Genomic DNA, 10,346 nt, shown 5'->3' on the forward strand with positions numbered 1-10,346 from the left:
GTTTCTGGTAACTGTACTGCTGAACTGAATGAATAAGCATTTTCAGAACTCTAATGAAAAACTGATGAACTCATAAAAGTGCTAACAAAAGATCAAGATGAAAAAGAAAATTAATTACATCGGACTGAGTGAATTGATGAGGATGATTATAATTTTTGTGACTTTCTGTTTGAATTAATAAAAAAAATCCCACAAGGACTCAGAGGCAAAGAATATAGAAATCAATTTTCACTGCAAAGTAAAGGAGCTGTTACAGTGGAGGATTTCTGGACTGAATGTCAATATTATGACATAGTACGAGTGTGTTTCGTGTTTGGTAATTGCAATCATTGTTGCTTTTGTTGTGGTCATCTATTTACAATGCTTGGTGTCAGTCTATTTATCTCTTGTAAAAATAAAATACAGTGTACGTGTGTGGGGCAAGAAAAAAAAAAAAGAAAGAAAGGCAAACTCATAGAAACGAGAGTAGAAAAGTGGTTGCCAGTGGCTGGTGGTGGGGGAAATAGGGAGAGGTTGGTAAAAGTAAAAGGGTATAAATTTTCAGCTATGAGATGAATAAGGCCTGAGGATCTGATGTAAAACGTGGTGACTCTAGTTAATAGCACTGTATAGTGTAATTGAAATTTGCTGAGAGTAGAGCTTAAATGTTCTCCCAGACACAGAAAAGGTAAATATGTGAGGTGACGGATATGGTAATTAACTCACTGGGGGAATCATTCCACAATGTATACGTATATCAAATCAGCACCTATGCTTTAAGTATCTTACGATTTTATTTGTCAACTAGACCTCAGTAAGGCTGAGGTGGAAAAAAAGAACAGACACACGGGAGGGAGCCACAGGTGAGTGGGGGAGGAGCCTTCCAGACAGAGTCCAAAGGTGCTCTAGGTAGAGGCCTAGAGGGTTTTGAGATAAGACGTGAGAGATAACAAAGGCACCAGCCATGCAGAGAGCCAGGGCAGAGGGCCCTGGGCAGAGGGAACAGCGTGAGGTGTGTTCAAGGAACAGAGCGGGTCCAACCAGGAAAGCAGCGTGGGCAGCTCTTGGTGGGGATCCTCCTCTGCCCTCTCCCCGTGGGCGGAAAGACTCGCTCCCTCTCCAGAGTGTCCTCACTGACGGAGCTCCAGCCACATTAAATAACAGTTAGTCTAGTAAGAAAGACAGTATTTTACTATCCCCAGCAACCGCTCAGTGCCTGGAGCTTAGTAGGTGTCTGTAAGATGAGTGTTTGTTGGCTGACTGACTGATGGACTGCCTGGTAGACGACAGGCTACTTCTATCTGACTACAGACAGCCTAAGAGGAATAATGTCTGGCTCTAGCTTTACTCTCTGCTCCTGATATTTTCCCTTGTGAGAGCCTATTCCCCTGAGGCAGAAAGCAGCCAAGACACCAGCATATTCCTCCCTTTGAGCGTCCTGCCCGTGGCTGGAGGAAAGGCAGCAGGTGTACGCACTCCTGTGTGGAGTTTCTCTCCTGCCCAAAGCGGCAGTCATGACCCCACCTCAGTCCTGCCCTTGTTCCAGGGTTTTCTGCCTTTTCCGGTCCTACCACCCCTCAAACCGCCAGCTCCTGCCCCTTCCCTGCCTCTTACTGGTGACCAGCTTTTACTGCACAGAGGAGGCAGAAGCCACTGGAGGGAAGCCCACAGCCCCTCTCCCGCCCCCTCCTCTGCGCTCTGCCTCAGTCCCCTCTCCCTCTGGTACCGGAGAGGGACCTCCGGCCCGGGTCCCCATCTCCTCTCTCAGTGCTTAACACACCAGCAACTCTCCCCTCTCCACTGCAACCTTCCACCGCCTCACAAACATGGTCTTATTTCTTCTCTTTAAAAGACAACGACCCTCTCCTAGCCCACTTCCCTCCCAGGTGTTGCCCCATTTCTCCTCCCCTTTGCAGCCCCGTCCTCGAAAAGCTGCGTGTAATTCTGTGAGGGAACGAAACCGCCCGCCTCGGCCCGGCACGACGATGACCACTTGCCTGAGGCGTCTCACAACAGGAGGTCCCGACACGGAACACGGTGCTGCCGAGGAAAACTAACCAGCAGGACTCGGGAGGGGCCAGAAGACGGCGGAGACGACCAACCTCGCAGAGCGCTTCGCACTGGAATCCATCTTGGCTGAGAGATGCGCGCGCCACCCGGAAGGACCCTGAGGCCGACTACAGGCCAAGCGAGGTGATGGGCCGGAGGCAACCCGGAAACTAACCGCATTACCGTGAAGCCCGAGACTGCGAGGCACGTGGCAGAGCAGTCCGCCTGGGTTCCCTAACCTTGCTGCTGCTCTCCGCCCGGGCGCTCCTTCCCAATAAAGCCTCTTGCTGTGTCAGCAATTAAAAAAAAAAAAAAGAAGTCACAAGACCTATATAAATTATTTAGAGTTAAGCATATGTAAAAGTAAATATAACTAACAAACTGAGTATGACCAGTTAAACTCTGCCCAACCCAAGGATTAAAAAAACTGTTCTTACTTTATGAGAACAGACCCTCTTTCTAAGTAGCAGATCAGTAAGTTAGAGTGAATCAAAGAAACACAGCATTTGAAAAGTCAGCTAGTCCAAGCCTCTTGATCACACATACAGAAGCTGAAGCCCAGATAGGTTGAGTTACTTGGTAAAGGGCCCAATGTCCTGACTCAAGGACTAGCATTTTTCACTAATTCAAAAGACACAATCAAATTCAGTACCTTGGAAACAGATGGGGAAAAAATGAAGAAATCAATCATAGAGTTACTCATCTTTAAGTAGAGAAATAGCCATGACAAAATTACAGGTATTGAGGGAAAACTGAAGTGCAGAGTTTAAAATGTCAATAATCCACAGGGAAACGGGAGACTATTTAAAATACTAATATTAAATCTCTATCTAAAAGACATTAAAAGATCTCCAATCAAAATGTTAATTTTAGAATACATATGGTATGATACAATGTATAAATCAAAAATACTTAGAAGAAACACAATCTGGTTAACAGGTAAAGTCACAAGGCAATTGCAGGAGAAAAAGAGTATCTTTCTCGAAATGTCCATCAATAGGGGAATAATTATATTATGATCTGTCACTAGAAGTAAATAACATTTGCCTAAAAAATGGGATAGACCTACAGCAAAGATTTATACTAAATCTCTATATTAAAGACATCAAAATATCTCCAATCAAAATGTTAATTTTAGAATAGATATGGTATAATTTATAAATAAAAAATCTCTATAAAGCTATAAATCACATATAAAGCACCTACATATGTAAATTCATGGACCAAAAGTCTTGAAATCAGACAGCTAGTGATCAATAATCTCTACAAAAGGAAGTAGTCTTGACAGTGGGGTTGGGGGGTTATGAAGGGGAACTTTTATTGTACTTTTATACATTGTACCCTTTAAAATAATTGTTTTTTTTAATTAATTTATTGATTTTTGGCTGCTTTGGGTCTTTGTTGCTGCTAGCGGGCATTCTCTAGTTGCAGTGAGCGGGGGCTACTCTTCACTGTGGTGCACGGGCTTCCCATTGCAGTGGCTTCTCTTGTTGCAGAGCACAAGCTCTAGGCATGCAGGCTTCAGTAGTTGTGGCACGGGGGCTCAGTAGTTGTGGCATGGGGGCTCTAGAGCGCAGGCTCAGTAGCTGTGGTGCACGGGCTTAGTTGCTCTGCGGCATGTGGGATCTTCCCAGACCAGGGCTCGAACCCGTGTCCCCTGCATTTGCAGGCAGATTCTTAACCACTGCGCCACCAGGGAAGCCCAATAATTCAGTTTTTTATAAAGAGAATATTCCTAATATTATTCCTAATTTTTAAAAATATATAGTTGGATAACACTATGAAAAATTAACTGATATATTTTTTATTATTTCTCTTTGCTCCCTGGGTTTTTCCCCCCATCCAGTCAGCTAGGCACTCTGAGTTCACTGCATTAGGAAGGTAAAGACTCAGCAGAAATGAGGGAGAAAAAAAGAAACTTCTCAGCTTTGGAATGTTAAAAACGGAGACCACAGTAGAACAGGTGAGAATTCTGTGAACAAAAAATAAATCTCATCTCAAATGTAAAAAGTATTCTCTGCACTAGGAGGCAGGAGAGGGAGGGAGGGAGGGACTGAAGGAGAGAGATCAGTGTGGCCAGGGACATGGAAACTGTGCTTGAGGACGACATGCCCAGGAAGAGAATCAGAATCTGGAGGAGATCCAGCCTGCACGTGATCATTGCCTCCAGCCAGCACCCCCATCTCAGACCTCCGGCAATTCAGAGAGTGAGTGGGAGTAAGTCAGGAGGGCCACGCACATAGTCTGTGTGGCAAGGCTTGTGGCCATTCCCTATTTGTGAGAAGTCCCCAGCAATTTCCAGGCCTCCTTCTGGAAAATGCTGGTGGACGTCCCTAGTGCTTATGTGAAAGCTTGTTCACGAACCCTGAAAGATACAGATGTAGATGACTGATAGATAGATGCATAGATAGATAAATGTAATTACATGAAACATCCAGGAAAGGTTTGGAAAATGCCCTTTATTGCCTATGATATTTATACTGTCATATGATGTTAGACTGAGTGCTGGGCCCTTCATCCTCCTTCAGACCACTGGCACTCTGTCTGCTACTACTATCCCGAGGGTCCTTTCTTCTCCCTGGAAGGGATAAAACAAATGAGGCAGAACAGGAAGAGACAAGAAGCACTATAAGCTCTGCTGGTCGGGGTTACCCTCCAGCGTTGCCTTAAAGCTCAGAGCCACACACACCACAGTGAGCTTGGCTCCAGATCAACTACCGCACAACGAAGGTTCTGGAACATTTCCATATCTCGGGGGACCTCATTGCCACCTGACTCCCTTTCACATTTCCCTTTGTCCCAGAAGGCTAGGTACACTGGTCAGGGTGAGATCTCAGCTCAGGCCACAGGCTCTCAGACCTCAAACTTCTGGTCCTGCGAGGCCCCCTGTCCTCTCTTCAGACCACCCCTGGCTCTCTCTGCCGAGAAGGAGCTGCTGGCAGTACGTCCTCTTAGAGCTGAGGTCCATCATGCAGACCCTGAGAAAACTCCTAGTCAAAACGCTCCACATTCTTGTTTAAGTCAACAGAGGTCAATTCCTTTGGAAGTGCTGGGTGTGTCCCAAGTTGATGCAACTGCAGAGCCATTAGATAAACCAGCACATCTCTGCGGCCCCTTCCCTTACACTCCTCTGGGCCCTCGTGACATAGGCTCAGAAGACTGTGCCAGCCTCAAGCCTTACCTCTTCCAACAGAAGGCCACACCGTCTTCTAGGATCTTGTCCCATGAATCTCAGTTGCTGTGTGGAAATCAAAAGAGAGAAAAACACTTCTTAGCTAAAGAGAATTTCCTGTGGAAGCTGAAAAGCTCAGGATAAATTCCCACTTACAGTCATGACTTTATTATTACATGACTGGGCCAGAAGCACGGGAGCCGGTTATCTCCCCTTCAGTTCCCCCTGAGGTGCTAAAGCCCCCAACTCTCCCTTATGGAAGCATGAGTCTGGGGTGGAGAGACGGGACTGGCTCGGAGAAGGTACAGCTCCCTCCGCAGCCCCAGCCCCTGCTCACTTCCTGTCCTTCGGAGAATGAAACACGCAGCCTGGACATTGGCTCCACGGTCTCCTCGGGCTGAGGTCTTCCCCCGTGGGCTGCTCCTCCTCATTCTCCTTTGCTCCTTGCTTCTCCTCCTCCTCTCCTCCTCCTCCACCTCCTCCTCCACCTCCTCCTCGGTGGTGCTCTCGGATTCCACATTGCCCATCAGCTGGGCCATGGTGAGATGAAAGACATGGCAGCTGAAGCCCTCCTGGACGCCGTACCGCACGTGCTGCCGGAGGATCTCCAAGGTGGGGAACACCCGGCAGCAGGCCATGCACCTGAAGCCGGCCTCCATGGTCACCAGCCAGTCCGGTGTCTTGGCCCTGGGTCTCTCCTGGACTGCAGCTGACCCTGATGGGCTGTATGGCTCTGCGCTTTCCTCACACTCTTTCTCCTCCCCAGTGGGCTCACTGTCAGACAGGAGGTTCCTTGTGGACACAGCAGAGCGGGGAGAACCTACCCGCACATCCTCAGGAAGGGTCACTTCTTCTATCCTCAGCCGCTTTTCTAGCAACCCCAAGGGTTTCTCTGTCTCCCAGGAGACAGCTACACCCTTGATCGTTTTCACCCGCATGTAGTATATTTTCATGCCTCTTTTCTCTTTGTTTGTATACAGAGAGGTCTTACTGAATGAAGGGGATGAGAAGGCGACACACTGTGGTGGGGGAGCGGTCTCCCCTTGTTCCTGAACCCGGGCTCGGGGTGCTCTAGGCCGGGGAGTGTCTCGATGTAATCTCCAGATTCCTGGGAAAGGAAATTAAAAACATAATAACATGCGTGGGCCACGCTGGAAGCTGAGGGAGCAGGTGTGGTAGGTGAGAGAGGGACATTTGCATGACGTAGCTGTGTCATGAGCTTGGTGTCTGATGGCCGTAGGATAGAGTGGTGTATCTGGTGTCATCTGTGGGCTTTTCATCTGCGTGTGGGGGGATACTGGAGCGGTGTCTGTATACAGGGGTGTGGAGTATGGTGGTGAGGGCTGTGGTATGTGAGGGATGCGGGTGGATGCGTGTACTACGAGGAGTGTGAGTTTGGGAATATCGGTGGTGCATTACTTGTGGAATGGGGGTGTAGGAGAGGAGCACTGTGGATCACGTGCTTGGGGTTTACGTGTGCACTGAGAATGGCTGTGCCTGGAGAGCGGATGTATGTGTGAGCTGGGTGGACCTCAGCTGGATGGTCCTGCTCTCAGGCTGGAGGTCTATGATGAAGAACTCTGTCCTTCTCTGGAAGCAAAGGCAAAGGCAAACCCTACATTTTCCTCTGAAGATGCTTAATCTGGTCCCTCTGCCCTCCAGCTCAAGCCCAGACCTTTCCGGCCCCTGCTCCTTAACTTCCCCACCATGGTGGTACCAGGATTCACACGCCCCCAGACTCAGCTGAGATCCACGCCCTCGTACAGCTCAGCCATCCTGCTCAGGCTCCTCCACAGAGCCCTCAGCGCCTCTGATGACCCTGGGTTTCCTCTCAGCCTCCCTGGGATCTGTGTGCCTCCTGCCTCCCAGCCAAGCAGCCCGTCACCTGAGGAGCCCCGCGCCCTTACCACCGCGGATGAGCTTGCGTGGAGAAGAAGCACAGGAGAAGTATTCAGAGGCAGAGGAGACCTCCCCTGCCCCTGGGCTGCAGCCTTGGGCCACCACAGGGGATCCAAGCCGAGGGGGATCCTCTTGTGACTTCGAGATTCCTGAGGGAGGAATGAAAGGCTCAGGGTGGGTTCCTCAATCCTCTGTCCACAAATATTTACTGACGGTCTGACACGTGTCAGGTGCACTGAATACACACAGTTGAGAGTGTGGTTCCCAGTGGATACTCCAGTATTTAATTAAAATCAATACTTATTCTGTCAGTGTCTTGTGGGTAATGTGGGCCTAGGTGGTGACTGTGAGTATGTGTGAAGAGTGAGTAAGTCTGTGGTAAGGGTGGGGTTGGCGTGGGGAGCACAGTGCAGATGTGTGTATCTGTATCTGTGGCCTCTGTGTGCATGATTTCTGCTCACAAGTCAGGAATTCTGGGACATGTAACTTTTCCTCATCACACGGTGTGGCTTGTATTTATGGTGTGTGTTCATTCATTCATTCACCAAGGTTCAGTAAGCAGCTACTCCTATGTATCCGGCACTCTTCCATTGTTCTAGTCTCTGGTAATGCTGCACATTCTAGTAGAGGAAGACAAACACTAAACAACAATACAATAAATATATAACACATCAGCTGGCGGTAAGTATATAAGGGTTGCCAGACTTAGCAAACAGAAATACAGGGCACCCGGTTAAATTTCAATTTCAGATAAACCCAGAATAATTTTTTAGGGTAAGTATTTCCATGCAGTATTTGGTCTTGCTTATTTTTCGTGTAAGTATGGCCCATACAATATTTGGGACATACTCGTACTGAAAAATTACTTGTTGTTTATCTGGAATTCAAATTTAACTGGACAGCCCATATTTTATCTGGCAACCCTGACATGGGTTAGTGAGACTGTGCTTTACTGTGGTTTGTACAAAGCGGGTCTGGCATCACTAAAGAATGTGTTGTAAGTGTGGTGTGTATGACATGTGACTGGTTCTTACAGAGGTATTTAGAGATAGCTGAAGTTAGCTGTGTTTGCGAGAGTTGAGGAGATACATATATATATAGTGTGTGTCATATATATATAGTGTGTGTGTCTATATACATATCTCATCTCCAGCGTTTGGTGTTGGAGGAGAGGACTGTGACACAGGTGGGTTGTATGAGAACGTAGTACAGGAGTGATGCGTGTATATACCTACATGTGCTGTGTGTGGTTTAATAAGGAAGTTAAATGTGGCGTATGTGATATATTTGCTGTATCAGAGTGTACATGGGTGTATGAGTTACTGTCTCATAAAACACCCCTAAGAAGAATTCTGTATACACCGAGTGTCACCCAGGTCCAGGCAGGGTGACAAGAACTTTACCATGCAGACTTTATATCTGATAAGCACTCTACCCCCATTCATCCCGCTCTTCTCTCCACTACCGCACACACACACACACTCACACACACACACTGGAACATAGAGAAAAATATTCTGAATGGTCAGGGCATGGGCAGTCATTGCCTTCCTCAGCCAGTCCCAGCCACTGTCTGAAAATCTGCCTGCTGTCTAGACCTCCACTCCCAGGGCCCATCCTAGTCTCCAGGGCCCTGGGCCTGGTAGCAGCTACTGGGCTCTAATCTGGGGCAGAGGCCTCCAGCTGGAACTCTGGGGTACGCTCCACTCTGCCCCACTTCCTCACGTGACCACCTCTCTCCCAGGGCAAGCTACTCGCCTTCGTTTAAGGCACGCAGGCACCACGTGGCCCGTGGCTCTCAGAGCTCCCCGCAGGACCCTGAGGACATCTCTCACCCCCGCCCATGCGGTCTCAGTCTCTGGAAAGCCCTTCCCTTCCCTTGATCTCCTTTGGGAAATTCTTCCTGTCGAAGGAATAAAACCTCCTTGCCTTCAATGACACCATCCCTAGACAAACAATCTCCTTTCGAACTGCATTCCACTTCTCAAGATACTTTTCAACAAGGCCTTCAACTCATGGGGCTTCTCTTTCCACTTTGGTAAAAGGGGCCAAGCAGCTCATGGGTCTCTCTCAGCATCCTTGCATCCTTCACACCCCCCACCTCATGACCCCAGGGGAAGATCAAAGAGAATAAGAGAGAACTCGGGGACTGAGAAAAGCTGCACCTCTAGGTCTGTGCAAGCAGGATGCAGCCTGCTGTGAGTACGACAAAGCTCCAGGCCCGGCAGCCCCAGGAGAGGGTCCTCAGACCAGCGGAGCTGACCTCCCATCTCCCAGGGGCACCTGGCCGTTCTGTGCCGTCTCACACCACAGGGACCCTCCGCGTGGATAGGGCAGCATCAGTGAGACAAGGTCTCTCGCACCCTGCTTCACAGGTGACGCGTTCTCAGTCCCCCCCTTCCTACAGAAGGCTCACTTTGGCAGAAACCCATGTGCCCCAGACAAGTTGCCCCCCACATACCTCCTCCCTTCTCGGCAGTTTCCTGGGACTCTTCAGTTTCCAGATGTTTCCTCTTTTGTCGCCGTCTCATCGTACCAACTGGAAGATTCCCTTAGAAGATGCCTCACGTCCAACTCCTCCTCTTCCCCACAGGTTGGCCCTTCTTGGCTTTTGGGAAATCCGTTGAAATGATTCAATACAAATAAAAATAGTCAAGTCTCCTAAATGGCTGAAGAACTTGGACCACTTAGTGAACCAGCAGTACTGCTTAGTGCTCACCAGGGCTGTTAAGTTTCAAAGGTTGCCAGGCCTACAGCAGAATTCTCTAACCTCAATGATGACATCACAGCATTCTGTCGACCTAGGTCCAACAGTCTCTGCAACAGCACAGACCCCATTTTCAAGAACAACTCCTTTTTCCCAGCAGAACCTTTCCCATGAATTCAACTCTCACATCTTTCAAATGTGGCAGGATACTTCGAGATGTTAATCTGTTCCTGTTCATTTTTTTCCTTTTCTTCCTTTATTTCACCCTTTCCCTTCTGCATTCAAGTGGGTAGCAGACCCTATGTTCACTGGCCAGTGGAAGAGCCCGGCAGGGCATAGCTGAAATAGCATGCTGATCATCTTGGCTTTTATTTCTCAAATCGCAAACTCCATGGAAAAGAGAGGATACTTGAGCAGAAACATAACAGAAGCAGGTTTTTGAAATTAGGTACTGTCTTGTTTCCCTACTGGAGTGTTGAAATATGCTAATTAAGTCAGAGAGAGATGTCTGTAAATCCTGGAGGAGAAAAGGCCTCTCCA

The 10,346-nt window shown here is 48.4% G+C and overlaps 1 protein-coding gene and 1 pseudogene across 2 annotated transcripts in view; both read right to left on the reverse strand.

Moving 5' to 3' along the window:
- The window catches only part of LOC309657827 (protein FAM170A-like), a 43,393-nt pseudogene extending 39,526 nt beyond the window's left edge, over window positions 1-3,867 (reverse strand). Inside the window, exon 1 of the transcript XR_014268316.1 lies at window positions 1,977-3,867. The product of XR_014268316.1 is annotated as a protein FAM170A-like (transcript). The remainder of the gene's footprint in view (window positions 1-1,976) is intronic.
- A 605-nt stretch (window positions 3,868-4,472) lies between these two features.
- LOC309657826 (protein FAM170A-like) lies at window positions 4,473-10,302 on the reverse strand. The gene is given in 6 exon segments (XM_082455801.1): window positions 4,473-4,606; window positions 5,210-5,266; window positions 5,538-5,662; window positions 5,665-6,308; window positions 7,108-7,248; window positions 9,561-10,302. Coding segments are annotated over 5 exon segments (987 nt in total). The 5' UTR covers window positions 9,631-10,302; the 3' UTR covers window positions 4,473-4,606; window positions 5,210-5,259.
- Between the last annotated feature and the right edge of the window lie 44 nt (window positions 10,303-10,346).

Source organism: Balaenoptera physalus, assembly GCF_965194825.1.
Source record: "Balaenoptera physalus genome assembly, chromosome: 3".
Lineage (NCBI taxonomy): Eukaryota > Metazoa > Chordata > Mammalia > Artiodactyla > Balaenopteridae > Balaenoptera > Balaenoptera physalus.